Consider the following 27,975-nt stretch of genomic DNA (forward strand, 5'->3'; position numbering starts at 1 on the left):
GGGAGTGTCTCCCAAAAAGTTCTTATTTCCCCCCCCAAGGTTACAATCTGACATCTCACCTGGTCCCCTGACCCCTAGGGCGGCCCCCACCCCCCCGGGATGTGTCCCTTGGCGGCCCCCTGTACCCCCATGGCGGCCCCCTGTACCCCCATGGCGGCCTCCATGTCCCACGGTGTCCCCCGTACCCCTCGTGTCCCCTCGCGGCCCCCGTACCCCGATGGCGGCCCCCTGTACCCTAATGGCGGCCCCCACACCCCGCCTGGTGCCGTACGGCGGCCTGGCCCGGCCCGGCCCGGCCCCGCCGTTCCCGGTGCCGGTTCCCCGCAGGCGGCGCGGGCGGCCCGGCGGGAGGTGGCGGTGCAGCTGCAGGTGGTGGAGGCCGCCCGGCGCTTGGCGGCAGCCCCGGGGCTGCCCCCCCGAACAGCGGCGACGCCGGCAGCGACTCCAGGCCGAGGCGGCCCAGCGGCTCCGGCAGCTCCGTGCACAGCTCGGCGCCGCCGCCCAGGGTGAGCACCGGGGATGGAGGGGCGGGGGGGGACGGGAAGACGACACGGGGGTCCCCAGAGCACTGGGGAGGAGTCAGAGGATCCCCCAAAGCACTGGGAAGCAGCTGGGGGGTCCCCAGGACACTGGAGGGGACACACGGGGGTCCCCCAGAGCACTGGGGAGGGGACACGGGGATCCCCAGGACACTGGGGAAGGATCTGGGGGGTCCCCAGGACACTGGGGGGGAAACATGGGGGGTCCCCAGAGCACTGGGGAGGGGACACAGGGGTCCCCAGAGCACAGGGGGTCCCCAGAGCACCAAGGGAGGAGATGGGGGTGTCCCCAGAGCATGGGCAGGGGAGTCAAAGGGGTCGGGGGGTCCCCAGTGCAGTGAGGGGTGACACCGGGGGTCCCCAGGGCACCGGGAAGGCGGGGGGAGGCTTCTGGCGAGGGCCTGGCCTTGGTGGGGGGTGGGGGGGGCTGCAGGGGGGGCTAAAGCCCCTTTGTGGGTCCCCATACTGTTGGGGGGGCCACAGCGCTGACCCTTCTCTTCTTCTTTTGACCCCCCCAGATGAGAACGGGTCCCTCTGTGACCTCCCGGCGCTGGAGAACGGTGAGTGCTGGACCCCTGGGACCCCCCTGGGGGGGGTTTCCTGGATACCTGGGACCCCCCCCAGGGATTCACCCGGACGCCTGGGACCCCCTGAGATCTGATCAGACGCCTGGGACCCCCCCCGGGGATCCACCCGGACAGCTGGGTCCCACATTCTGCCTCCCCACAGGGGCCCTACCGGGGCTGCCCCCTCCCAAACCCCCCCCGAGCGGAACCGGTCGCCCCTCGCCCCCCCGGGCCGGATCTGGCAGCCCTGACCGTCGCCCCCCCTGGGCCCCCGACGCCCCCTCGGCGGGACCTGGCCGCCGCAGCTCCCTCGCCAGCCCAGCCAGGTGAGTGGACCCCCCCCACCCCTCTTCGTCCCCCCCAACACTGTTCCCCCCCCCAAAAAAACACCCCTGGGGGGGTCCACACCCCCCCTGACGGGGTACCCTGGCCCCCCCCAGCCCAGCACGGACCCTGCCCCGCAGTGCTTCCAGCTTCGAGGGGCGCAGCGTCCCGGCCACCCCCGTCCTGGCCCGTAGCCCCTGCGCCCGCGGGCCCCCCCTCTGCCGGTGAGCTTTTTGGGGGGGCTGTGGAAGGGAGGGGGGGGGGTGCCTGGGGGGCAATAGTAGGTTCTGGGGGTGATTTGGGGGGGTGCAGGGGGCGTGGGGAGCAGGGGAGGGGCACGGAGGGCAGTGGGAGGGTGCGGGGGGGGGATTTTGGGGGACCTTCTCACCCCTTGTCGTGTGTGTGTGTCCCCCCCTTTTCCCCAGCCCCGAGGCGCCGGGGTTGCCCCCCCGTCCCTGGTCGGGCAGCCAGGACTCGCAGCTGGGGGGGCCCCCGGCGCCCGGCCCCCCCCCCGACGGCCCCCCGCACCCGCCGCAGCAACAGCTCGGAGGCTTTGATCGACTGGGGGGGGGCCCCCCGAAAGCACCCCCGAGGCTGCCCGGGGTCGGGGGGGCCCCCCCTCCTCCGCCGAGCAGCGTCGCAGCCAGAAGTGGTTGGCGCTGGAGGGGCTGCGGGACTGGTACCTACGGCACACGGGGGCCCCCCCGGCCGCCCCCCCCCCCGCCTGCCGCCCCCCCCCCCCCGGCCCCGCCTGGGCCCCCCCCCCGACGCCGCGACCCCCCCGGCCTCCCCCACTCGCTCAGCTACGCCGGGGCCCTGGCACCCAGGTACGGGGTGCCCCGGGGGTACCGCGCGCCCCCTCTTTTAGTTGGGGGGGGGAGGGGGGGACTTTCAGGTTGACCCCCCCCCCACCCGGGAGGCTGAAATTCCTGGCCCCCCAGTCAATCGGGGACCACTGTATCTCCCCTGTTGGGGAGCCTGAACCGTCCCCTCTTTCGGGGACCCACCTGTCTATTGGGATCCCCCCCTGTCCATTGGGGACCCCCCCACAGTCCATTGGGGACCCCCCCGTCCTTTGGGGACCCCCCCCCAGTCCATTGGGGACCCCTAGACGTCACCAGCTCGAGGACAAGGAGGGGCCCCCCATCTGAGGACTCCAATAGATCCCTGTTTCCCCCCCCCATCCTTCAGGGACTCCCCAAATGTGCCCCTTTGGACCCCCCCTAAACCTCCCCTTAAGCCCCACCCCACAGGGGACCCCCAGAACCCCCCAAGTGCCTTCAGCTTGGGGTCCCCCTGCAGTTAGCGCCCCCCCCCCAGCCCCACATTTGGGGTGTCCCCCGGGAGGTCCCTCCCCAATTTCCTTCCCAACCCCTATTTTGGGGCTCCCTCCCCCCCCGGCATCCCTGCCCCTTTCTTGGGGTGGGGGGTGTCTCTGCTGTCGCCCCATCTTTATTTCTCTTTTTGTTTCTTTTCTTAATTCGGGGGGGGGGGGGGGGGAGGGGGGGGGATGACACCCCCATCCCCAGGGCGTGGGGGGGGGGAGGAGGGGGGGGTCAGCAGGGGACCCAGGGGTCTGGGTGGAGGGGGCGGGGCTCTGTTTGGGGGGGGGCTAATTGCTGTTTTTCTTCTCTTTCTTTTTTCTTGTTTCCCCCCTTTTTTTTTCTGTTGCCTTTTTTTTTTTCTTTTTTTCCTTTTTATTTCCTATCTTTTGGGTTTATTTCCCGTTTTATCACCTTCTGTTCCCCCCCACACACACACTCCCCGCCAGGGCCTCGGGGGACCCTCCCACGGCTGCCCCCCCCCTCCCACCACCACGGACCCGCAGCCCCCCGGCACCCTGGTGTGACCCCCAAATCTGTGGGGTGTCGTGTCCCCCCCCCCAAATCCCTCCTTGTCCCCTCCCCCCCCCAGCGTGTCCCCCCCCCCCCTCCCGTGTGTGTGTGTGTGTGTGTGGGGAGGGGTCCCCAGATTTGGGTGGGAGGCTCCCCCCAAATTTAGGGGGAGCCCCAAGCCCGGGTCCCCTCCACCCCCCCTGGTGGCTCCTGGTGAGCAGCCGGTTTTGGGGGGGGCCCCCCGTCGCATGCTCCCCCCTCTGGAGTGGGGGGGGGTCAGGGAGGGGGGTGGGGGGGGGGGGCACAGCCGGGTTCAATACAGGGACCTGCTGCCACTGCCTCGTCTGGCTCCTTTTTGGGGGGAAACGCCGCCGGTTTGGGGCTCCTCAGCGCCTGTATAGCTCCTGTATGGCCCTGGGGGGGGAGGGCTGTATGTATTCCATACATCCCCAGGGGCTGCATGGCCTGGGAAGGGGGGGTGGGGGGAAGAAGGGGCCCCTATGCATTCCTGGGGGGGGGGGCTGTGTGTAATGCCCATTTATTTTGGGGAGCAGACCATATGGCATTTGGGTGGTTCTGGGGATCTATATGGCCCATGTATGTTCCTATACGGTCTTTGTACATCTCTGGGGGGTATACAAGCCTGTGTGTTTTTCTGGGGGGGGTGTGTCTATACAGCCCTGGGGCTATCTATATGTTCCTGGGAGGGCTCTATGCGGGCCCTATACGTCCGTGCAGGGCGGGTCTATGGAGCCCAGGGGGGTGCCACGTGGCCCCTATATGTTTAGGGGGGATCCGTACAGCTCCTATACGGCCCGGGGAGGGTCTGACTGAGTGCTGCTGGTACATCTCTGGGGGGGGGCCACAGGGCTCCTGTATGGCTGGGGGTGGGGGGGCTGTCCCGCCCCTATAGAGCCGGAGGGGTCCCTATGGCCTCTATAGGACCAGTCGGGCCCGTGGCTCCTATAGAGCAAATGGAGCGCTTTTCTGAATGGGCGTAGGCCACGCCCTCTATGGACGAAGCCACGCCCCCGTTCCGTAGCCACGCCCCCAGGGCGTAGCTCGTCCCCCAACTAGGCCACGCCCCCAACGAGACCATGCCTCAGAGAACGGCCTGCCCCTCCCCCTCGCGAAGCTCTGCCCCTCCGCGAGACCCCGCCCCCTCTTGCCCCGCCCCCTGGCCCCACATCTCCCCAGCGGCGGGGTTGGCCAATCGGCGGGCAGAGGCGGTGGGCGGGGCTCGCCGCCATTGGCCGGCTGGGGCGGCGGCGCGCTGCCATTGGGCGCGGGGGCGGGGGGCGCGGCGGGAAGGTTTGGGGGGTGGGGGGCGTGGTGAACGGCGGCGCGGGAGAGCGGCGCGGCGCGGCGCGGCGCGGCTGAGGTGAGGGCGGCCGGTGGAAGGAGGGGGCCCACCGGGCGAACCCGGGGACCCGGACGGTGCGGGGAGGGGATGCCGGGCCGGTTCGGGGATGGGGGAGCGGTGTGGGGGGGGGATGGCCGGTCGCTCTCCCTCACCTCCCCTTCCGCCTTCCTTCCCCCCCCCCTCCCCTTCCGCCTCACAGCGCAGCGGCGTTGCCATGGAGACGACGGCGCATCCCTATTGGCCCCGCTCGCTGGTGTTGCCGGGTTACGTGGCCAGCGCGCGCCCCGGCTGGCAGTGCGCAGGCGCGGTGGCGGCGGCCGGGGCGGGGCTGCTGGCCCTGGGGTGGGCTCTGGGCGGGGCAGGGGGCGGGGAGAAGGGCGGGGCTTCTCGTAGCCCCGCCCGCCGCCTGGCGCTGGGCTGGTTCCTGATGTGCACCGGCATCCACGGGATACTGGAGGGATACTTCAGCCTCCGGCACCGGGAACTGCCTGCCGACACCGGGTTGCTGGCCGACGTCTGTGAGAAGCCGGGACGGGGGGCTCTGAGTCTCTGGGGGGGGGATAATGGGGGTCTGGGGGGGGTCTGGGGTCCCTGGGGGGAGGATAATGGGGGTCTGGGGGGGTCTAGGATCCCTGGGAGGAGTCTGGGGTCCCTGGGGAGAGGATAATGGGGGTCTGGAGGGGGTCTGGGGTTCCTGGGGGAGGATAATGGGGGTCTGGGGGGGTCTAGGATCCCTGGGAGGGGAGGATAATGGGGGTCTTTGCGAGGTCTGGGATCCCTGGGGAGAGGGTCTGGGATCCCTGGGAGGCGGATAATGGGGGTCTGGGGGGGTATGGGATCCCTGGGAGGCAGATAATGGGGGTCTGGGGGGGTATGGGATCCCTGGGGGAGGATAATAGGGGTCGGGGGGGGGGGGTCTGGGATCCCTGGGGGGGGATAATGGGTGTCTGGGGGGATCTAGGATCCCTGGGGAGGGAGTCTGGGATCCCTGGGGGGGATAATGAGGGTCTAGGTGGGGACTGGGGTCCCTGGGGGGGTCCTGGTCGCCTGGGTCCCTTTGGGGAGGGGATGTATCAGTGTGTCCTGAGGGAACAAGGGGGTTCCCTGGATGCCTGGGGAGGGAGACCTGGGTGCCAGAGGGCCATGGGGGGGGCCTGGGGGGGGGGGGCAATCTGCCTGCCCCAGATGCCTGGATACCCCCCCTCCCCCTGCCAACCCCGCAATTCCCACAGGGAAGGAGTACGCCAAAGCCGACAGCCGCTACATGACGTGAGTCAGGGTGGGGGGAGGAGGTGAGGATGAGGCGGGGGCAGGGGGGGGTGTTCCAAGGGATCCAGGCATCCGGGCTGAACCCCACTGTGTCCCCCGTCCCGTCCCCCAAATTCCAGGAGCGATGACTTCACGGTTGCCATGGAGACGGTGACAGCCTGGGCTTGGGGACCCCTCAGCTTCCTCACCTTCCTTGCCTTCCTGCGCCGCCATCCCACCCGCTACATCCTCCAGCTCCTCGTCTCGCTGGGTACGTGCTTTGCGGAGGGGGGGCTGCCCGCCTTCCTGGGAACCTCCCCCCCCCCCCTCAACCCCGTCTCCTTCCCCCCCTCCTCCCCGCACCCCCAGGGCAGCTCTACGGGGACGTGCTGTACTTCGCCACCGAGGCGCGGGCGGGCTGGAGCCACAGCGACCCCCGGCCTTTCTACTTCTGGGGTTACTTCGTGGGGCTCAACGGGGTGTGGGTGCTGGTGCCCGCCCTCCTCCTCCTCGACGCCTGCCGAAACCTGGCCGCTGCCCAGCGCGCCCTCGACCGCCCGCGTCACAAGACCCACTGAGGGTCCTGCGCCTGCGTCACCTCCCCTCCCGGGGGCCTGGGTCCGTCCATCCCCAGTGACGGCTGGACACCCCCTTTCTTGAGGGGGGGGTGGGGGGGTGAATCCCCTCCCCGAGCCCTAGGGGGATGGGTCCAGCACCTGCCCGGATGCCTGGGATCTCCCCTGGGTCCCATCCCGGTGCCACCCAAGAGCTCAGGGACAGTGTGGCCTGGATGCCTGGGTCCCCCTTTTACCGGGGGGGGACATGCAGGGGGTCTCCCCGCCCTCGTTATTGGGTGAGGGGAGGGGGCGCGATGGGTTTTAATTAATAAAGGAGCTGACAGTGGAGCTGTGGGTCTGTACTAAGGGATGTCCCCGAACAGCTGGGACCCCCAGAGGAAGGGGGGGGTGTCCTCAAATGCCTGGGACCCCCAGAGGAAGGGGGGGTGTCCCTGAACGCCTGGAACCCCTGGGAAAAGGGGGGGGTGTCCCCAAAAGCCTGGGACCCCCAGGGGAACGGGGGGTGTCCCCGAATGCCCAGGACCCCTGGGAAAAGGGGGGGTGTCCCCAAAAGCCTGGGACCCCCAGGGGAACAGGGGGTGTGTCCGAATGCCTGGGACCCCTGGGAAAAGGGAGGGGGGGGGTTATGGACCCCTGGGAGGAGGGGAATGGGGAAGGGGCGTGGCCTGGTGGAGATTGACAGCTGCTGGGAGGGTGGGGCCAGTGGGAGGGGGCGTGGCTAACTGTCTGGGCTCCGCCTCCCCTGCTCCTCAGCCAATGGGAAATTAGGTCGCCTGCTGTGGCCAATGGGAGGGCGGGGTGGGCGTGGCTAAGCGCGGGCCAATCGGGGGCTGGGAGCCTTCTCGTTGTCCCCGCCCACCCCCCAGCACGTTGAAGGTGGGTGGGCCGGCCGGTGCTCGGCAGCCAATCAGCGCCTTCTCCCCCGCCGCCCAATCAGCTCCCGCTCCCTCGGTGGTCCGCCCGTGCTGCCCAATCAGCGCCTTCTTTTTCGTTAACTCCCGCCTCCCCAAGTAGCCAATTAGCGCCCGTGCCCTCCTTGAGCCCCGCCTCTCCCCCCCGCTGCCCAATCAGAGCCCGCTCCCTGTGCGGCCCCGCCTCCCCTCGCTCGCCCCAATTAGCGCCCTCCCTTCCGCCCGCGCCCCGCCCCCTGACCAATCGGCGCGCAGCCGCGCCGTCGCCGGGGCGACGCCGATCCCGCCCCCTTCCCCCTCCCTCCTTCCCCTCCCGGTCTCCGGGCGGGGCGGGACTTCCGGTCCGGCCGCTGGCCAATGAGGGCGCGGCGAGGGCGCCAGCGGCCAATGGGGGGCCGGGCGGCGGGCGAGGCGGAAGCGCGGCGGCGGGGTCAGAGGGCGCCGCTGTTGATGTTGACACGGGCCCGGCGGCGGCAGCGTCCCCGCTCCGCGGCCCGACAGTTCCGGCCTCGCCGCCGCGCCCGCGGGGGGGCCTGGCCCGGGCCCCCCCGGCTCCCCGGGGCCCGCGGGTAGCAGCGGGCTCTTCCCGGGGCCCGCCGCGGCCCGGCCGGGCCTCCCGGTCCCGTCCCGTCCCCCCCCCCCCTTCCCCCATGCGCGCCCCGCCATGACGATCCTCCCGAAGAAGAAGCCGGTGCCGGCGCCCGACGGTGACGCCGACTCGGGCCCGGACGCCGGCCCCGATCGCGGCGCGGACTCCGGTCCCGATCGCGGCCCCGGCGGCGTCGGCGAATCCGTCGGTCCCGGTGGCGTCGGGGGCCCGCGGCCCAGGGCTTCGCCCCCGCCGCCGCTGCGGGGCTGGGCCGGGTTACCGGCCGCCGGCTCGCCCCCCCCTACCGGCCCCGGCGGTCCCGGTGGCGGCGGCCCCGGTTCGGCGGACGGTCCCGGGTCGTTGCTGGGCCTGGAGGCGGCGGCGCTGGGGTTGCCCGAGCCCCGCGGGCCTGGAGGAGGTGGCGGCGGAGCCGGTCCCGGCCACAGCAAGAGGCGACGGCGCGGCGGGGCCGGGCCCAGCGGCGGCCCCGGTGGCGGCGGTCCCGGTTGCGGTGGCCCCGGTGGGATGGGGCTGGGGCTGGGGTTGGGTCCCGGTGGCAGCCCCGGCCCCGACGAGGCGGGAGGCGGCTACAACAGCGAGGATGAGTACGAAGCCGGGCGTGTGGAGATGGACCCGGCCACGGCCGAGCAGGTACGGGGACCGGAGGGGCCGGGAACCGGGGGGGGGGGGCCGGGAACCGGGGCCGGGGCGGGGGGCGGGGCTGGGGGAACTGGGGACCGGGGGGGGGATCGGAGGAACTGGGGACCTGGGGGGGGACGACTGGAGGAACTTGGGACCCGGGGCCACTTGGGGGGGGACCGGGGACAGGGGTGTGTTGGGGGGGGAGCTGGAGGAAATGGGAACCGGGAGGGGGGGGATCTGGAGGCACCGAGACCGGGAGGGGGGGGTGGAGCTGGAGGAACTGGGGACCCGTGGCCACTAGTTTCCGGGGGGGGTTGGTGGAACTGGGGGCACTGGGCCCGGGGAGGGGGGGGGGGGGGATTGGGGTGTCTGGGACCAGGGCAAGAGGGGGTGGCAGGACTGGGGGATACCGGGACAGGGGGACCAGAGTGACTGGGGGGACCTGAGAGGCCTCAGAGGGGGGTTTAGGGCCCCCCCCCGGTGTCCAGTGTTGTGTGTGTGTGTGTCCCCCATCGATACTCGTCCCCGCTGCATGTCCATCTCACATGTCCCCACAAGTGCGTGTCCTTGTGTCACACGAGGACCCCCGCGTTCCTCCCCACATAGCCTAGGGGTCCCCTTGTGGGCCCCCCCCCTTCCCGCATCCCTTGTGTGTCCGTCCCATCGTCCCCCCCCCCCACCCCCGGGGGTGCGGTGGGTGCCGGCGCTGAGCCCGGCTGTGTTTCCAGCAGGAGCACCGGTTCGAGAAGGCGCTGCGGGAGAAGAAAGGCTTCATCATCAAGAGGATGAAGGAGGACGGTGCCTGCCTCTTCCGGGCCGTGGGTGAGCCCCCCCCTCCCCCCCCCCACCTCCTCCCCTGCACCCCAGGTGGCTGTGGATGGGGGGGGCTGACACCCCCCACCCCCCCCCCTCCCCCTTTTCCTCCTGGCTGTCCCTTTCTGTTCCCCCTCCCCGGCTGCCACCAGCTGACCAAGTGTATGGAGACCAGGACATGCACGAGGTGGTGCGGAAGCACTGCATGGACTATCTGGTGAGGCACTGGGAGGGGACTGGGGGGCACTGGGAGGTGACTTGGGGGGGCGATGGAAAGGGAGGGGCCGGGGGGGGCACAAGGATATGCCGTGAGCTGCTGGAGGGGGGACTGGGAAGTACTGAGATGTGTCGGGAGGCACTGGGGCGTACTCAGAGGGACTGGAGCAGACTGGGAGGGTGCTGGGAGCACTGGGGTGGGGGGCTCTTCCCCCACCCTCCCCATCGTCCCCTGGTGTTTCTTGAGGTTCCCAGTGTCCCCAGGGCTCCCCAGTCGCCCACGGGGCTCCCCCCACTCCATGTCCTCGGCGTCCCTTGGGGCAGCCCCACGGTGTCCCTGTGCCCCATGTCCGTCTGTCCCCCCCCCGTGCCCCCCCCCCGCCCCGGTCCCTGGCTGCTGCTGCGACGTCCCCCGATGTCCCCAGATGAAAAACGCCGACTACTTCTCCAACTACGTGACGGAGGATTTCACCACCTACATCAACCGCAAGCGCAAGAGCACGTGCCACGGGAACCACATCGAGATGCAGGCCATGGCCGAGATGTACAACCGCCCCGTCGAGGTCTACCAGTACGGCACCGGTGCGTCACCCCCCCCGGGGGCACGGGGACAACAGGAAAGGGGTCCCTGAAGTGCTACGGTGGGGGGGGAGGGTCCCTAAGGAACTGGGAAGGGTTCCCACGGTGCTGTGGGGGTGTCCTTGTGGTTTTTTTAGAGTTCCTCGTAGTGGTGGTGGTGGGTCTAAGCGGATGTCCTGGAGGTCCCAAAGGTGCCCTGTGGTCCCCAAGGCATGTTAGGGGTCTCCGGGGTCCCTGAGGGACTCCCAGGGTGGTTATATGGGGTCCCCGAGGTGCTGGTGGTGTCCCTGTGGTCTCCAGAGCATGTTAGGGGTCTCTGGGGTCCCCGAGGTGCCAGGGGGAGAGGTGTCTCTGTGGTCCCCAAGGCACCTTAGGGATCTCTGGGGTCCCTGAGGGACCTTTAGGAGGGTGAAGTGGGGTCCCCAGGTGCTGGGGGTGTCTCTGGGGTCCCCGGGGTGCCATGGAGGGAGGTTTCTGTGGTCCCCAAAGTGCTGTAGGGGGTTCTGCAGTTCCTGTGGGTTCCTCCACGGTGATGATAGGGCGTCCATGGGTGGCAAGGGGGTCCCTGGGTGCTGTTGGGGGGCTCCTGTGAGGTGACCTGGGGGTGGTCCCTGGGTGCTTACTAAAGGGATCCCCGCATGTCTGGGGGGTGGGGGTGGTCCCAGCAGATCCCTGGGTGGTGTCGGGGAGGGTTCCCCACCTACCTGGGGGGGTGCCACCCTGCTGACGGGGTCCCCGCAGAGCCCATCAACACGTTCCACGGGATCCAGCACAACGAGGACGAGCCCATCCGGGTCAGCTACCACCGCAACATCCACTACAACTCCGTCGTCAACCCCAACAAGGCCACTATCGGCGTGGGGCTGGGGCTGCCCTCCTTCAAACCGGGGGTCAGTGGGGCTGGGGGCGGGGGGGGGGGGGGGGCTGGGGTGACCTGAGACCCCAGTTGCCGTGGGGTTAGGAGGGGAGCATTGGGGGACCCCCATTGCCGTGGGGCTGGGGCTCAGTGGGGCTGGGGGAGATTGGGGGACTCCCATTGCTGGAGGGTGGGGCCTGGGGTAGCCTGAGACCCCCATTGCCGTGGGGCTGGGGGAGATTGGGGGACCCCCACTGTCGTGGAGCTGGGGCTGCCCTCCTTCAAACCAGGGATCAGTGGGGCTGGGGGGGGCCCTGGGGTGGTCCGAGACCCCCATTGCCGTGGGGCTGGGGGAGATTGGGGGACCCCCATTGCCGTGGGGTGGGGGTGCTCTCCTTCTGCCCAGGGGATCCCTGTGGGTCCTGGGGACACCCCCTGGGCCTCCCCCTCCTTCCCTGTGTGGGTGGGGCAATGAAGGGGGCGTGGCCCTTAGCCCCACCCCAGCAGCCTTTTTTTGCTGAGGGGGTGTGGCTAAATGTGGCTCCACCTCCCCGGGGGGGGGCCTGTTTGTGGGGGCGGAGCCTCCCTCCCTGGGGGTGTGGTTTATTGGGGGCATGTCTGAGTGTGGCTCCACCCCGATGGAATCCAGGGGCGTGGCTCTGTGCTTGGGGGGGCATGGCCTAGTGTGGCTCCGCCCCCTGTTCTTAGTTTGGACTGGGGAGATGTGTGCCCAAGGGAGGGGGTGGAGCCTTGGGGGGCGTGGCCTATGGGATGGGCATGTCTGAGCGTAACCACACCCCCAGCTGGAATCCAGGGGTGTGGCCTAGTGTGGCTCCGCCCCCTGTTCTTAGCTTGGATTGGGGAGGTGTGTGCCCATTGGGGAGGGTTGGGGGGCGTGGCCTGTGGAGCAGGCGTGTCTGAATGTGGCCCCGCCCTGAGCTGGATCCCAGGGGGTGTGGCCTAGCATGGCTCCGCCTCCTGCTCTTAGCTTGGACTGAGGAGGTGTGGGCCCAATGGGTGGGTGGGTTGAATCTTAAGGGGGTGTGGTCTGTGGGGTGGGCGTGTCTGAGTGTAACCACGCCCCCAGCTGAATCCTATGGGGTGTGGCCTAGCATGGCTCCGCCTCCTGCTCTTAGCTTGGACTGAGGTGTGGGCCCAAGGGGGGGGTGGGAGTAGAGTCTTAAGGGGGTGTGGCCTGCGGGGTGGGCGTGTCCAATATTGGCCTCGCCCCCCCCCCCCCCCCCCCAGCTGGCAGAGCAGTCATTGATGAAAAGCGCCATCAAGACCTCGGAGGAGTCCTGGATCGAGCAGCAGATGCTGGAGGACAAGAAGCGGGCGACCGACTGGGAGGCCACCAATGAGGCCATCGAGGAGCAGGTGGCCCGCGAGTCCTACCTCCAGTGGCTGCGCGACCAGGAGAAGCAGGCCCGGCAGGTGGGGGTGTCCCGCCATCCCCCTCCCACCCCACTGTCCCCCTCCCGGGGCCAGCGGTGGATGGGGACAGGGGGGTGACAACCCCTTCTCCCGTGTCCCCGCAGCCCCGCAAGGCCAGCGCCACGTGCAGCTCGGCCACGGCGGCGGCGGCCAGCGGGCTGGAGGAATGGAGCGGGCGCTCGCCCCGGCCCCGCAGCGCCGCCCCCTCGCCCGAGCACCCCGGCCTGCACCCCGAGGCGCCCGGCCCCAAGCCCCCCTCGCCCGGCGCACCCCCCGCTGGCAAGCCCCCCTCGCCCTGCGCCCCAGGTGGGTGCTCCTGGGGGTTAAAGGGGGGGGAGGGGTGGGGGGGTGGACACACGCAAACTGGGTGTTGTGGGGTGAACTGGGTGCGGGGGGGGTGATAGGGACCCCAAACTTTGTGCTGTGTGGTACTGGGGGATCCAAACTGGGTGCTCCAGGGTGCTGGGGGAGGACGACTGGGCGTTAAAGGGAGTTGAGGGCCCCCAAACTGGGAGTTATGGGGTGCTGGAGGATCCAAATCCAGTGCTGGGGGGGTCAGGGAGCCCCAAACTGGTTCTTAAGGGGTTCGGGGGGGGGGGGAGGGAGCCCCAGCTAAGTGTTGGGGGTTATTGGGCCCCCCGCTAATGTGCCTGTGTGTGTCCCCCCCCAGGGACCAGCAGCCAGCTGGGGGCGGGAGGGGGCCGGGCCACCCCCCCGCTGGTGTCCCTGTACCCCGCTCTGGAGTGCCGCGCCATCATGCAGCAGATGTCCCCCACTGCCTTCGGTGAGGGGGGGGGGGGGGATGGGGGTGGGGATTGGGGGGGTGGTGGTAAATTTTGAGGGGGGTGTTTTGGGAGGTGGAATCCTGGGTTTGAGGAATGTCAGGTCGTGATTTTGGGGTTGGGGGAGGAATGTTGAGTTTTGGGGTCAGTGGTCTGGATCTGGGGGGGGGGGGGGGGGGGGGGGAAGGATTTCCATTGTGGGTTGCTGGGGGGAGGGGGGGGGGATCTGTCCTGTTTTGGTATAATTTGGGGCCGGGAGGGTGGGGGGGAGGCATGAAAAATTCTATTATTTAGGGAGGGGAGCCCCAGAAATTTCATTTTGGGGGGTGGGGGTGGGGGGTGTGTGCAGCCCAGCTCTGGCCTCCACCACATCGGGGCTTGAGGGGGGGGGGGGGATCTGTGGGGTCACGCGCCTCCTCCTTTTAAACTCCAATCTCCCTTCCCCCCCTCCCCCCCCCCCCCGATTTTTGGGGATCCCCCTCCTGCCCCCCCCTAGGCCTGAACGACTGGGAGGACGACGAGATCCTGGCGTCGGTGCTGGCCGTCTCGCAGCAGGAGTACCTGGAGACCATGAAGACCTCCCGCCACAGAGACCCCGCCGCCGACAAGAGTTGATATTGAACCCCCGGACTGCGCCCCCCTCCCCCCCCCCCCAAGTCCCGTCCGTTCCCCCCGTCCCTCCCCTGTCCCCCCAAAAGACAAACACACCACACCCCCCTCCTTTCCCCCCCCCCCCGCCCCCCCCAAAACAACTCCTTCCAGGGACCTCTAGGTGCATGGCGGCCCAGGATTTTGGGGGAGGAGGGGGGTGGGGGTGGGTGGTGTGTGTGTGTGTGTGTGTGTGTTTTATTTTGGGGAACACCAAACCCCTCCCCCCCCCCGCCCACCACCACCACCTTTCCCCGCTTTGGGGGGGACACAGCGCTGGACGCCGCGGGACAAACGTCGGCGATTTTTGGGGAAGGGGGGGGGGGGGAGAAGGGGGGGGGGAGAAGACACACACCCCCTCCCCCCACCATAATTACAGCTGGAAGGAAGAGGTGGGGCGGGCAGGGGGAATTGGGGGGGGGGGGAGGGGGGGGGGCGGGGAGGGGGGGGGGGAGGGTAGATGGGGGGGGTGTGTGTTCCTATTTTTTTGTAGGATCCCCCCCTTTCTTTCACGGTGCGATTTTGCTGTTGGAGGAGGGGCATCACCCCTCTCTGCCCCCCCTCACCCCCTCCCGGAGCATTTCCCCCCCCCCCTCCCCAGCACCCCAGGGCGGGGGGGGGGTGTGGGGGGGGGGCTGGGGGGTGCTGCTGCCCCCCCCCTCCATACTCCCCCCCCATGCCCTGTTATTAAACTGATGCCCAGCAGCCCCCCGGCCCCGTCTCTTCATGGAGGGGGGGCTCATCGCCCCCTTTTACCCACCTCCCCCACTTCAGGGCAGGAGTGGGGGGGGACGTCCCCAGGCCAGTCTGGGGGGGGGCTGTGTGCTTTGTGGGGGATGCTGGCTCCTTCCAGGGCCGTTTTGGAGGGCTTAAAACCCCTTTGGGGGGGGGGGGGGGGTAGAGCTGCTTTGTGGAGCTGCCCTTTACGCCTGGGGGTGTTTGGTGGGGGGGGGCAAAGTTCTTGGGGGGGGGGCGGATCGGGGTATATCGCGACAAAGCGGTGCTGGAAGCACCCCGTAAGGTGCGGGCGCTAGGGACCTGCGCGGCTCCGTCTCTATGGCGACGGGTGGGCGGGGACAATGGCCCGGGCGGCGTTTCCTATTGGCCGATGGGCGGTGTCGGGGGGGAGTGGGGCCCCACCCCGCTGGTCAAGGGGGAGGGGGCGGCGCATGCGCAGAGCGGGGGGGCGCGCGGCATGGAGCTGCGCGGGGGGGCGGCGGCGGCGGGCGCGAGGAGCGGTGAGGGGAAAGGCGGGAAAGCGGCGGCGGTGGGGGGGGGGGGCTGTGAGGGGAAAACGGGTGGTATCTGCCTAGGGACCCTCGAGGGGGACCGGGGGAGGAGGTTTGTGAGGGAAAAGTGGGCGTCCCGGGTCTAGGGGGGTGGTCGTTGAGGGGGGTCTTGAGGGAAAAGGGGGTGTCACGAGAGGGAGGGTCCCGAGAGCGGGGTTTGAGGAGGTTTCTGAGAAACGGGTGGTTTCCGGGGTTTTGGGGGTGTCCCGGGTGGGGGAGGGGGTGTTGTGAGGGGAAAGTGGGGGTCCCCGGGCCGGAGAGGGTGTCCTGAGGGGATTCGTGAGGGAAAAGTGTGGGGGGATGGCGTCCGGGGAGGGACATTGGGGTGCGGAGAAGGGTTTTGAGGTGTTTCGGGGTGTTTTCTGAGAGGAAAGTGGGGGTCCCGGGGCCGGAGGGGCTTCGGGGAGAGAGTTTTGGGAAGTTCTGAGGGAATCTGGGGAAGACACAGGGTAACTTGAGGGATTCTCTGGGGGGGTTCTGAGAAGAAACAAGAGGGTTTTCCCCTGGGGGGAGGGTCTAATGGGAGAAGGGGGGGTGCCTGCGGTGACCCCCGGACACCCCCCCCCAGATCCAGGCAAAAGAAAGAAAAAGCGCAAAAAGGACAAAAAACGGAACCCGCCGCCACGGTGAGGGGGGGGGGGGGGCTGCGGGGTCACCACCCTCCCAGAGCCCCCTGTGACCCTTAGGATTTTTGGGGACCAGCTTTCGGGGGGGGGGGAGGGAGGCGTGGAGTTTTTGGGGTGTCCCTGTTCCGGGGGGGTGGGGGGGGGAAATCAGAGCCCCCTTTCCTGGAAGGGGGGGGCACATTCCCAGGGCCACCCCTCCCCCTGCCAGGGCTATTTTTAACCCTGCAGTGGCCGGGGCCATGAGGTCATTTCTATTTTGGGGGGGTGATGTCCCGACGTGCCTCGCACCCCACCACGCTCTGGCCTGGGGGGGGCCTCCAGGACCTCCCAGCACCCTCCTGGGACCATTCCCCCCTCCTCATTTCCCCCTGTGGGACCACCCTGTGCCCCCCCATCATGGGGGAGACCCCTGAGGGGACCAGGTATTGCCAGGGAGCGGGGGGGGGCGGTGTCAGATACTTGAGTCGCCTAGGACTGGGGGGTGTGGGGAGCCCGGTTCCCAGCCTGGGTCTCTTCCCCCCCAGGACCCCTAGCCCCCCCGAGGATGTGTCACCAGAGACCCCCCTTCCCCTGCCCCTATTGTCTGAGGGGCTGCTGGGCTCTGACGAAGGGGAGCAGGAGGACCCCCGGGACTACTGCAAAGGTGGGGGCGCCCAGACGCCGGGATCCAGGGAAGGGGGGTGGGGGGAGCACCGGGGTGTCAGACTGACACCCCGCCCCCCTCCCTTCTCTGTGCCCCCCCTCCCAAGGCGGGTATTACCCAGTACGGATTGGGGACCTCTTCAACGGGCGCTACCACGTGGTGCGAAAGCTGGGCTGGGGGCACTTCTCCACCGTCTGGCTCTGCTGGGACATGCGGTGAGTGCCCCCACCCCTGGGACCCCCAGAGTGGTGGGGGGAAGTCTTTTGGGGGGGGGCTCCCCATGACTCCTGGGTCCCCTCTGCAGGCGGAAGCGGTTCGTGGCGCTGAAGGTGGTGAAGAGCGCGCCCCAATACACCGAGACGGCCCTGGACGAGATCAAGCTGCTGAAATGCGTGAGTGCGCCCTGTCTCCCCCAAACCGGGGACCCCCAGACACCCCCCCCGAGGTCTCTCCATCCCCTGTAACCACCTACCCACCCCCGTGCCCCCACTAAGGTCCGCGACTCAGACCCCAGCGACCCCAAACGAGAGAACATCGTGCAGCTCATTGACGACTTCAAGATCTCGGGGGTCAATGGCGTCCGTATCCTTCCGGGGGTCCCCTCTCCTCCTTGGGGTGGGTACTGGGTGGGGGGTCCCATCTCCCCCTGCCCTGTTGAGGGGGGGGTCCCAGGTGTCTGGGTGCTCCTTGACCCCTCCCCCCCAAGATGTCTGCATGGTGCTGGAGGTGCTGGGCCACCAGCTCCTGCGCTGGATCATCAAGTCCAACTACCAGGGGCTGCCCCTGCCCTGCGTCAAGAGCATCGTGCGGCAGGTGAGAGGGGGCCCCCACGGCCCCCCCAGATCCCCTCAGCTCCCTAGGGAGACCCCCAGGCTGCCCCTTGGGACCCCCGTATCCCGGTGGGATCCCACATGTCCTGCCCGAAGCCCCCCCCCCAAATCCCCCTGCCGCCAGCCCCATCCCCACGGGAACCTCGAGTGTTCCCTCTAGAGCCCCTCAATGTCCCTGTTGGCTTTTCCAGACCCACAAGGGGACCCCAAATGGCCCCCTCAAATCCCCCCAGCCCCCCAGTGGGCTCCTCCACTTCCACATGGGGACCCCAGTGTCCCCCCTACCATCCCCCCCAGATCTTCCCAGCTGCCTGATGTCCCTGTGGGCTTCCCCCAGATCCCCATGGGGACCCCAAATGACCCTTGAAAGCCCCCCAAATTCCCCTCATTGTCCCTGTAGGCTCCCCCAGAGACCCTTGGGGACGCCAAATGACCTCCTAGAGCCCCCCAGATCCTCCCCCAGCCCCACTGTGACCCTGTGGGCTTCCCCCAGATCCCCATGGGGACCCCAAATTATGCCCTAGAGCCCCCCCCAAATCCCCCCATTGTCCCTGTAGGCTCCCCCAGAGAGACTTGGGGACCCCAGATGACCCCCTAAAGCTCCCCAAATTCCCCCCAGTGTCCCTGTGTCCCCCCATGTCCCCCTGCAGGGGTCAGTGTGAGGGAGGGTCCTGCCCCCCAGCCACCCTGAGTCTTGGGGTGCCCCCCCTGATTTGGGGGGGCTCCCACCCCCCTCTTTTGGGGCACAGGTGCTGGAGGGGCTGGACTACCTGCACACCAAGTGCAAGATCATCCACACCGACATCAAGCCCGAGAACGTGCTGCTGCGGGTGGGGGAGCCCTTCGTGCGGCGGCTGGCGGCTGAGGCGGCGCGATGGGCCCGTGGAGGCGGCCCCCCCCCTCAGCGCAGGTACCCCGTGATCCCCGGTGCCGTGCTGCAGGGGGGCCCCGGATGGCGGGGACCCCTGGGGAGGAGTGTCTGAGCCCCCCCAACCCCCCTTCTTTCTCTCCGCAGTGAGCTCCGCGCCCCAGGACGTCCCTGTGAGTGTCTTATGGAAGTGGCTGTGCCTCGCACACGCCTGCGTGACATTGCACGCCGCCTCGCACACGCCTGCATGACATCACACTCCGCCTCACACGCCTGCGTGACATTGCTCACCGCCTTGCACACCTGTGTGACGTCACACACCGCCTTGCACATGCCTGCGTGACGTCGCACACTGCCTCACACACCTGCGTGACATCGCACACTGCCTTGCGCGCCTGTGACGTCGCACGCCACCTCGCAGATGCCTGCATGATGTCACACACCGCCTCAGACTTGCCTGTGTGATGTCACACACCACCTTGCACGCCTGTGTGACGTCACACACTGCCTCACGTTTGCCTGCGTACCATCGCACGCCACCTTGCACGGCCTAGCGTGACGTTGCAAGCCGCCTCAGATGCCTGCATGATGTCACGTGCGTCCTTGCACGCCTGCATGATGTCACGTGCCGCCTGACATTTGCCTACATGACGTCGCACACCACCTCGCACGCCTGCGTGACTTCACACGCTGCCTCGCAGACGCCTGCATGATGTCACCTACCTCCTCGCACGCCCGCGTGATGTCGCGCGTCGCTTTGCACGTGCGTGTGACCTCCCGCACCGCCTCGCACGCCAGCGTGACTTTGTGTGCACCCGCCCTCGCACGCTCCTCCCTGGGGGTGTGTGGCCCCACGTGGCTCCTCGTGCCCCTCGCACGGCGCTTTGCACGCCCCACCCCTCGTGCAAGGGCCGCCCCCCTGCCTCGTGCGATCGTGTCCCCCCGCACCGGGTCCCCGGCGCAGGAGCGTCTCTCCCGCGCCCAGCGGAGGCGCCGGCGGCGGCGGCAGCGACGGCAGAGCCGGCTCCTGGCCCAGCGCCTGCAGGACCTGCAGCAGCTGCCGGAGATGGGGGGGTCCCCGGGGGCCCCCGATGATGCCGGTCAGTGCTTGAGAAGGAGGGGGGGGCCCAGGGGAAGCTTGGGGGGGGTGTCTCCCGGGGCACAGGATAATGGGGGACCCCAGAGGAGGATTTGGGGGTCTCTGGGGTGGCCGAGAGGTGGACTGGGGGGCCCTGGGGTGAATTTGGGAGTCCTGGGTGGGGGGGGTCCAGAGAATGGTTTTGGGGGGCCCTGGGGTGGTTTTGAGGCTCCCTGGGGTGGTTTTGGTGATCCTGGCATGGTTTTGGGGGACCCTGGAAGTGTTTTTGGGGGTCCCTGGGGTGGTCTGAGGACCCTGGGGTGGTTTTGGGGGTCCTGGGGTAGTTTTGGGGGTCCTGGGGTAGTTTTGAGGCTCCTTGGGGTGGTTTTGGTGATCCTGGCATGGTTTTGGGGGACACGGAAAGTGGTTTTGGGGGTCCTGGAAGGTGGGTTAGGGTCCCTGGGGGTGTTTCTGGGGGGGGTCTGTGAGGGTGGGGGGGGTCTGTGAGGGTGGGGGGGGTCCCAATGGGTTTTGGGCCCCCTGAGGCTGGTGTTGGGGGGTCCCGGGGGGGTTGCAGGGAAAGCGGGGAGCTTTGGGGTGTGTGTGGGGGGGAGTTGAGTTGCTGATATGGGGACCCCTTCCTCCCTTTTGGGGGGGGGGGGGGGGGGCAGGATTTGGGGGTTTGAGGGTCTTCTCCCTCCCGTAGAGGCTCCCCCCCCGCCGGACCCTGAGGAAGGGGGGAGCCCCCCCAGCGGTGCCTCCTCCTCGGGGGTGCACACCCTGCAGGCCGGTGGCTCCAGCGACGGGCTCTCGGGGGGCTCCTCCGCCTCAGGAGGGGGGCCACCCCGTCGCCCCCCCAGCCCCAGCTCTGCTTCCGACTCCCTCTTCACCCCCACCTCCGGCTCCCTCATCTCGGGGAGCTCGGGGGGGGGCCCTGCCCCCCTCGGTCAGTGGGGGGGGCCTCGGTGGGGTACTGGGGGGACAGTGGGGTTGGGGTGGGGCATGTTGGGGGGGGGAAGAAGGGGGGCATTTGGGGGTCCTGAGGGGAATTGGGGGTCAAGTGGGGGTGGGAGGGGTGAACGGGGGGGCAGTTGGAGGTGGAGGGAGGATATTGGGGGGTCCTGGGGGGGGGCGCTGGAAGGCAGTGGGGGCTGGGGGAGGACTGGGGGGGCAATTGGGGGTGCTGAGGGGCAACGGGGAGGGGGCAGGGTGGTCTTGGAAGGCAGGTGGGGGTGCTGCTGGGAGGGGGTGGGGTTCTGGGGGGGCCATGGAGGGTTTTGGGGTGCCCACACTGATATTCCTGCTCCTGCCATACAGGTGGGGGAGTTTTGGGGGGGCAGGAGAACCCCCTGGACCCCCGCTGTGCCCCCCGGCTGCGCGTCAAGATCGCCGACCTGGGCAACGGCTGCTGGGTGGTGAGGGGGCAACTGGGGGGGCAAGTGGGGGAGGGGGTGGATTGGGGCACCCTGGGCTGATTTGGGGGTGGGTTTGGGCCAGTTTGGGGTGTCTTGCAGCACCTTTGGGACAGACAGGGGGGGCGTGGTGGGGGCAGTATAGGGGTGCGGGAGTGGTTTGGGGGGTGCAGGGGTGGTTTGGGGGTCCACCCCCCACCCCAGGCAGGGGGTGATGCACTGCCCCCCCCACCCCCCCCTCCCCTTAGCACCGTCACTTCACCGAGGACATCCAGACCCGTCAGTACCGGGCCCTGGAGGTGCTGCTAGGGGCCGGCTACGGGCCCCCCGCCGACATTTGGAGCACCGCCTGCATGGTGAGGGACCCCGCCCCACGGCCTGCCCCACAGCGTGCCCCATGGCCTGCCCCACGGCCCCTCACCCCGCTCTCCCCCAGGCCTTCGAGCTGGCGACCGGCGATTACCTCTTCGAGCCCCACTCGGGGGAGGACTACAGCCGGGATGAGGGTAGGCGGGGCCTGGAGGGGGGCGTGGCCATAAAGGGGGTGTGGCCACAAAGGAGGTGGGACCTGAAGGGGTGGGGCACGTTGGGTCATTGAGGCTGTGGGTGGAGAAGGGGTGGGGCTGAAGGCAGTGGGTGGGGTTTGGAGGGGGGGCGTGGCCTGAAGGCAGTGGGTGGGGTTGGGGGGGCGTGGCCTGAAGGCAGTGGGTGGGGTTTGGAGAGGGGGATGTGGCCTGAAGGCAGTGGGTGGGGCTTGGAGAGGAGGGCGTGGCCTGAAGGCAGTGGGCAGGGTTGAGAGGGGGGCGTGGCCTGAAGGCAGTGGGTGGGGTGGGAGGGGGGGCATGGCCTGAAGGCAGTGGGTGGGGTGGGAGAGGGGGGCGTGGCCTGACATGCCCCGCCTCCTCCAGACCACATCGCCCACGTGATCGAGCTGCTGGGGGAGATCCCACGTCACGTGGCGCTGGGGGGGCGGTACTCCCGCGAGTTCTTCAACCGGCGCGGTGAGGGGCAGGGCCAATGGGGGGTGAGGGGCGGGGCTACAGGAGGGAAAGGGCCAAATGGGGAGGGGGGTGGAATGGGCGGGGCCAACTGGGAGGGATGGGTGGGCGGGGTTAAGGGAGAGGCCAGGAATGGGGACTGGGCCAATTGGGTGGAGCTACAGGAGGGATGGGGTGGGGTAAAGGGCTTGGGGCGGGGCTAAGGGGTTTGGGGGGGGGCTGTGCCATCCGGGGGGGTGGAGCCTGGGGAGGTGTAGTTCTGTGGGTGGGGCTCTAGAGGAGGTCACACCCCCTGGAGGCGTGGCCACTGCTCAGAGGGCGGAGCCGAGGGGGCTCGGCCTGTTGATGGGGGGGGGGTTGGGTGGGGTGTGCACGAGGCCAGTGATGGGGGGGTCGGGGCTGTCCTCGCGATGTGGGCGTGTCCCCGCGATGTGGTCATGCCCTAACCCCCCCCTCTCCCCCCATCCCGCAGGGGAACTGCGTCACATCCGGCACCTGCGGCCCTGGGGGCTGCGGGCGGTGCTGCAGGAAAAGTACGAGTGGCCCCGGGGGGCGGCCGCCGCCTTCGCCCGCTTCCTGCGGCCCATGTTGGCTTTCGAACCCGCCCGCCGCGCCACCGCCGCCCAGTGCCTGCGCCACCCCTGGCTGCGCCCCGCCAGCGGGAGCCAATAAAGGTCTGGCACATCCGGGGGTTCTTTGGGGGGGTTTATTGGCGTTGGGGGTGGGGTGGGGGGGGGTGTGTGTCATCGTTGCTCCTCCCTCCCCCCACCCGGTGTCCGGCCGCTCTACGTGCGGGGGAGGTGCGAGATGATGCTCTGGACGGCACCCGAGGTCGTCCCTTGTCCCCCGATGTCGGGTGTGTGTGTCTGGGAGTGGAGCCAGCCGGTGGGTGGGGCTTGTCCTGGCCCCACCCCCCCTCTGGGTGGAGTCCTCAGAGCCTTTAAAAGGGATTGGGGGGGTGGGAGGGGGGGTGAGGGGGCAGGACTTACCCGGGGATCATCCAATGAGGCAAGGACAGCCTGGCGGATGGTGGAGGCGTGGCTGTGCAGCCTGGGGGAGGAGGGGCCACCAGGGGCCACACCCACTTTAGTGAGCCACGCCCCCACAGATTGTGGTTTATCCCAGCTGAGGCTCCTCCCCCCTTTCACCCAGCTCCTCCAATGGCCCCCCCCCCTTCTTTAGGAAGCCCCGTCCCTTGGTTGTGGGGTTCCCCCCTGGCCACGCCCCCCATCCCTCCCAGGCCCCACCCACCGGAGGTGATCCAGCATCATGCAGGCGGCGAGCAGGGCGGCCGTGGGGTTGGCGATGTTGCGGTTGGCGATGCTCTTCCCCGTGTTACGCGTCGCCTGCGGGAAAGAACAGCAGGTCGCTGGGGGGGGGGGTGTCCCGTCCCCCCACATCCCTGGGGACCCCTCCGCCCCAGCCCTCCCCATTCCTCCTCCAATTCTCCCAACCTCCTTATTATCCCTTACCCCCAACCCTCCTAGCCCCACAGATGCGCCCCCCCCCCCCCCCCAACAACGCGCCGCTACAGCTCTGGGGGGGCTGTAATGGGGAACAGCCTCCCCCCCTCCTCCCCCTTGGTGTGTGTTGCCCCCCCCCAACCCCAGCCCCCCAAAGACCCACGGTCTCGAAGACAGCGTAGTCGTGGCCGTAGTTGGCGCCGGGGACGAGGCCGGGCCCCCCGACCAGCCCCGCGCAGACGTTGTTGACGATGTTCCCATAGAGGTTGGGCATCACCATCACGTCGAACTGCTGGGGGCGCGACACCAGCTGGTGCGGGGAGGAGGGGAGGAGGAAAGGGGTTACTGGTGTGACTGGGAGGGGAGTAGGGCAAGAGGAGGAGGAGGAGGAAGAGGAGAAGAATGTCCCACCTGCATGGTGGTGTTGTCCACGATCATGCTGTTGAAGGTGATCTCGGGGTACTCGGCCGCCACCTCCCGGCAGCACTGCAGGAACAGCCCGTCCCCCAGCTTCCTGTGGGGATTGAGGGGTGGTGGTGGGGGGGGTGTCAGGGGTGACCCCCCACACACACACCCCCCTCCCTCCGGTTTCCCTCCCTCTCCCACCATCACGCACATGATGTTGGCCTTGTGCACGGCGGTGACGGAGCGGCGGGCGGCGGCGCGGGCCAGGCGGAAGGCGTAGTGGGCGATGCGGCGGGAGCGGCCGGCCGTGATGATCTTCAGGCTCTCCACCACCCCCGCCACGCTCTGCGCCAGGGGGCGGGGCCTCAGGGAGGGGGGGAGGCGTGGCCGCGAGTGGGGGGTGTGGCCTTAAGGGAGGGGTGGGGCTACCGGCTAAGGGCAGGGCTGGAGCCAAGGGGTGTGGCCATCGGGAGAGGGTGCTAGTGCCTCTGGGGGCGGGGACAGTGGAAGGGGGTGTGGTCATCGCCTGGGGGGCGTGGCCAGGGGAGGGGCAGGGCTCCACACAGGGCACAACCAGGCTGGGGGCGGGGCTGGAGCCAAGGGGTGTGGCCGCCTGGAGGGGGGTGCTGGTGCCTCTGGGGGCGTGGCCAGTGTAAGTGGGCATGGTTATCACCTGGGGGGGTGTGGCCAGGGGAGGGGTGGGGCTGGAGCCAAGGGGTGTGGCCAACCAGAGGGGGGTGCTGCTGCCTGCTGGGGGTGTGGCCAGTGGAAGGGGGCGTGGTTATAACTCAGGGCCAGTGGTCATCACTGTGGGGGTGTGGTTATAGCCAAGGGGGCGTGGCCACAAGTGCTCTGAGGTGGGGTGTGGCTACAGCACTGTACCCATGGTGGGCATGGCCATCACCCCTGGGGGCGTGGCCAAGGCAGTGAATCCGTGGTGGGCGTGGCTTTCACCAAGGGAGGCCTGGCCAAGGCAGTGCCCTCTTGTGGGGGCGTGGCCAAGACAGGATGCCCGTGTAGGGGGTGTGGCCATAATCTGAGGGGGGGCATAGAGCCAAGGGAGGTTAGTCCAGTGGGGGCGTGGCCTTGTCATCTTTGGATGACATCATTTGGGGGGTGTGGCCAGACGCCAGGGGGCGTGGCCAGGGCTGTACACCCAGGGCAATGCATTGGGCAGCCCTGTTGGGGGAGGGGGGAATGTGTCCGGTGGGCGTGTCCCCACGGGGGTGGGTGTGTCCGGGGGGGCGTGTCCCCACCTCGTGCTCCAGGCTGCTGTACTCCCCCTCCGTGTTCTCCCGCACGATGAGGATGTCGATGTCCCGGTGCCGCGTCTCCACCCCGGGCAGGCTCTGGCAGTGGATCACGTTGGCGTAAAGGTCCAGGCTGGTCCTGCCCCGCCCCCCCCGGCACCACAACGAGGTCAGGCTCCGCCTCCCCATCGGCCACGCCCCTCCCACAGCTCTCCTCCCCCACCCCCACCATTCACCTCAATGGTGCCCAGTTCCCCCCCACCCAGGGCCACACAGTGTTCCCCAATTCCCCCACCCTGGTGGCTCTATAGTTCCCAGTGCTCCCAGTCCCCCCCTCCAGCGCTCCCAGTCCCTCCCCCCAGCGCTCCCAGTCCCCCCCAAGTCCCCCCAGCTCTCGCCTGATGAGGTTGTTCCGGGACTTGTGGCTGGGCGGGAGGTTGTGGTTGGTCTCAATGTTCCCTGGGGAGAGGATGGAAAGGGGGGGGTCAGGGCGTCCCCAAGCTGCCGGGGGGGGGGGTCCCCAGCCCTGCACTCACCCTTGAGGGCGACGCCATTGCGGCGGATGGCCATGATGGCGTTATGCACGTCGTCCTCGGGCGCCTCGGCGCTGACACGAACCTCCTCGAAGTCCACGGGGACACAGGCGTGTCTGGGGGGGGGGAGGGGGGAGGAACGGGGGACACACCCCCCAACACCTGGGTCCCACAGACAGCCCCGGACCCCTGGGTCCCTCTCTGGGGGGGATGGGGAGGGGGGGTACCCACCTGAAGACCTCCTTGACGTGCAGCATCAGTTCGGGGCCGATGCCGTCCCCGGGGATCAGCGTCACGGTGTGGCGACCCCCATACTTGGCAGGGGGGGGCTGTGAGGGGGGGGGACGGACAGACGGTGAGGACCCAGGCGTTTGGGCCCCCCTATCTTCCTCCTTGCCCCCCCCTTTCCCCCCCCACCTCCCTCATCTCCTGCCAGGGGAAGCCAAGCGTCCGGACATGCGCCATGCAGACCCACACATGCACCCCCCCCTCCCAACATGCTTTTGGGGTGTCATGACCCCTCCCCCACCCTCCCCCAATGGGTTCCCACCCCCCACCCCCCCAGTCTGGCCATACTCACGATGCTGGGCTGCTGCGGGGGCAGGCGGCCGCGGCGCGGGGGAGAAACGGGGGCGGTTAGTCACGGTGCCGACGAACGGGGAGGGGGGTGGAGAGGGAAAGCGGCCCCCCCAGCCCTGGGTGACGCCAGGGTCCCCCGAATCCCCCCACCCACCCCAAAATTCACACAGCAAAACCAGCACATGCTCCCCCCACCTCAAGGCACCTCCAAATAACACTCCCCCCCCCCCCCATAAACCAGGGGGCTAATGGCCCCCACCATGCCCTAGCCTCAATATGGGGGGGGGTCCTCAAGCCTCCCCCTGCCCCCCGACAGGGGACAGGGAGGGTGTGGGGATGCCCCGCCCCAGGAGAGGGGACACCCCATAGTCCCTGTGACCCCCACTCCCTGTCGTTGTGTCCCCCCCCACCCCGAGTGTTAAAAGATGCTGGGGGATCTAGGGGGGGTGTGGGAGACCCCCCCCCAGACAGGGCACTCACGGGTGGGAGGTGGCGCCGCTCGGCATCATGGGAAATCCACGCCTGGGGGGGAGGGGGGGGGCAGAGAGGTCACAGACCGGGCCCTTGGTGTGTGCCCCCCCCCCCCAAAAAGGGACACAGCCCCCCCCAAAAGGACCTACCCCCCCCCCCATGACGGACCCAACCCCAACCCCCCCCCTCAAGGGTCCCAGTCCCCCCCAAAGCGGCCAGACACCTCCCCCCCCCAGAGGGGCCCAACACCCCCCACAAGGGCCCTCCCCACCCAACATGCCTCATTAACGCAGCTGCTGCTAATTAGGGTCTGCCAAGGGGATCCCAGGGGTCACTTAGAGGGCAGCAGCAGCCCTGACGGCTGGCTCCCTTATTGGGGGGGGGGGGGCACTCGGATGCCTGACACACACACACACACCCCCCCCCCCCAATCTTCGGCCAACCGCGGAGGATTCTGGGATTGAGCAACGCCCCCCCCCCCCCCCCCCCCCCCCCTTTGTGTGTGTCCCCCCCGCGTCCCAGCGGCTCAGGGACACGGCCCAACCCCCCCCTAGAAATATCAGCCAATCAGCGAGGAAGACACCGCCCCGTCCCGCCCACTCGCTCGGCCCACAGCCAATCAGCAACGGCGGGCCGGGCGTCTCCAGGGCGGGAGCCAACCAGAGCGCGAGCCGCCACACGGCTAATCCCGCCCCGCCGCCCCGCCCCCCTCCAATCAGGTCGCCGTCAGTCCGCCCGCGCACTGCCCCCCCACCGCCAGCTGGCCAATCAGAGCGCAGCGGCCTGCCGCCACAGCGGGGTCGCCGCCCGGTTCCCGAGGGGCCCGGATGTGAATGGTTCCGTCCCGCCGCTCCCCCTCCGAGGCCCCGGCACTCACCGGGCGCGGCCCCAGCACGGCCGGTACCAGGAGCCGCCTCGTCACCGCCAGCGCCGCCGCCATGGCCGGTCTCCGCGATGGCTGCCGCGCAGCTCTCGCGAGATCTCGCCCGCCCTCCCCCCCCCCCCGGTGGGGGGGGTAGGGGGGCGGCCGAGATCTCGCGAGATTTCCAGCCCCGCCCCGCGCCACAGACGTCGCGGCGGCCATTTTGTGCCGGGGGGCAGCGCATGCGCAGGGGATGCCCCGCGGTCCTTCCCTCTGAGAGGCGCGGCCGCCCGCCATTTTGTCCTGGGCCGGCCCCACCCGCCCGTTCCCCAGTCACGCTTCATCCCCCCTTAACTCAAATACTCAAACCGGCAGGGCAGTTGGGGAGGGGGGAGACCCCGGACACGCCGCCCCGCCGCGGTTGCCATGGAAACGCGGGGGGCCGGCGCCCTGCGCATGCGCCGGACCGCGGCTGCACCTTCCCTGGCACCGCCCCCCCCCACACCCTTCGCGCCACATAAGTCGCGGCCGCCATTTTGTCCGGCCGGCGGCGGCACCGCGCAGGCGCGGCCCGTGGCCCCGCCCCACCTCCCCGCGGCGGCTGGGCCACGTCGCGCGCGGGGCAGGCGCCCGCCAAAGTAAAACGCGCTTCCCATTGGGCGCGGGGCGAGCGGCGGCCCGCCCCTCCGTGCTGATTGGGCGCGCCCAGGCGGCGAGCGGCGCTGATTGGCCGGCGGGAGGAGGA

General features: G+C 69.2%; 5 protein-coding genes across 7 annotated transcripts in view; 4 read left to right on the forward strand and 1 right to left on the reverse strand.

The window, feature by feature from the left end:
- The first annotated feature begins 4,841 nt into the window (after window positions 1–4,841).
- LOC141477900 (3-beta-hydroxysteroid-Delta(8),Delta(7)-isomerase-like) lies at window positions 4,842–6,779 on the forward strand. Its single transcript, XM_074167078.1, has 4 exons — window positions 4,842–5,145; window positions 5,860–5,896; window positions 6,016–6,146; window positions 6,245–6,779. The coding sequence occupies exons 1-4, from the start codon at window positions 4,842–4,844 to the stop codon at window positions 6,451–6,453; spliced, it is 681 nt and encodes a 226-aa protein (XP_074023179.1). The 3' UTR covers window positions 6,454–6,779.
- Window positions 6,780–8,511: 1,732 nt separating this feature from the next.
- Window positions 8,512–13,890, forward strand: OTUD5 (OTU deubiquitinase 5). Of its 2 annotated transcripts, none has more exons than XM_074167077.1 (9): window positions 8,512–8,604; window positions 9,324–9,417; window positions 9,561–9,625; window positions 10,050–10,206; window positions 10,945–11,093; window positions 12,308–12,489; window positions 12,564–12,799; window positions 13,164–13,277; window positions 13,772–13,890. In XM_074167077.1, exons 1-9 carry the CDS (start codon window positions 8,581–8,583, stop codon window positions 13,888–13,890), a joined length of 1,140 nt encoding a protein of 379 aa, XP_074023178.1. In that variant the 5' UTR covers window positions 8,512–8,580. The 2 variants fall into 2 exon arrangements, with proteins under 2 accessions (XP_074023178.1, XP_074023177.1); XM_074167076.1 differs by having other exon boundaries at window positions 8,581–8,604; window positions 9,327–9,417.
- A 1,228-nt stretch (window positions 13,891–15,118) lies between these two features.
- On the forward strand, window positions 15,119–22,356 carry SRPK3 (SRSF protein kinase 3). The gene is made up of 16 exons (XM_074167070.1): window positions 15,119–15,161; window positions 15,781–15,838; window positions 16,363–16,481; window positions 16,588–16,696; window positions 16,786–16,873; window positions 16,976–17,063; window positions 17,188–17,294; window positions 18,061–18,209; window positions 18,316–18,352; window positions 19,144–19,279; window positions 19,964–20,203; window positions 20,575–20,672; window positions 20,918–21,025; window positions 21,106–21,175; window positions 21,578–21,670; window positions 22,140–22,356. The coding sequence occupies exons 1-16, from the start codon at window positions 15,119–15,121 to the stop codon at window positions 22,337–22,339; spliced, it is 1,743 nt and encodes a 580-aa protein (XP_074023171.1). The 3' UTR covers window positions 22,340–22,356.
- IDH3G (isocitrate dehydrogenase (NAD(+)) 3 non-catalytic subunit gamma) lies at window positions 22,353–27,336 on the reverse strand. Of its 2 annotated transcripts, XM_074167071.1 has the most exons (13): window positions 27,246–27,308; window positions 26,378–26,419; window positions 25,899–25,910; window positions 25,550–25,647; window positions 25,322–25,434; window positions 25,184–25,244; window positions 24,792–24,924; window positions 23,747–23,880; window positions 23,542–23,644; window positions 23,294–23,440; window positions 22,919–23,013; window positions 22,657–22,717; window positions 22,366–22,533 (listed from the first exon to the last, which is right to left on the reverse strand). In XM_074167071.1, the coding sequence occupies exons 1-13, from the start codon at window positions 27,306–27,308 to the stop codon at window positions 22,453–22,455; spliced, it is 1,143 nt and encodes a 380-aa protein (XP_074023172.1). In that variant the 3' UTR covers window positions 22,366–22,452. The 2 variants fall into 2 exon arrangements, with proteins under 2 accessions (XP_074023173.1, XP_074023172.1); XM_074167072.1 differs by lacking the exon at window positions 25,899–25,910 and having other exon boundaries at window positions 22,353–22,533; window positions 27,246–27,336.
- Window positions 22,973–27,975, forward strand: part of SSR4 (signal sequence receptor subunit 4) — a 7,561-nt gene continuing 2,558 nt past the window's right edge. The window contains exon 1 of the mRNA XM_074167074.1: window positions 22,973–23,016. Coding sequence (XP_074023175.1) covers window positions 22,973–23,016 — 44 coding nt within the window. The remainder of the gene's footprint in view (window positions 23,017–27,975) is intronic.

This window comes from Numenius arquata, unplaced genomic scaffold (genome assembly GCF_964106895.1).
Source record: "Numenius arquata unplaced genomic scaffold, bNumArq3.hap1.1 HAP1_SCAFFOLD_541, whole genome shotgun sequence".
Classification (NCBI taxonomy): Eukaryota; Metazoa; Chordata; class Aves; order Charadriiformes; family Scolopacidae; genus Numenius; species Numenius arquata.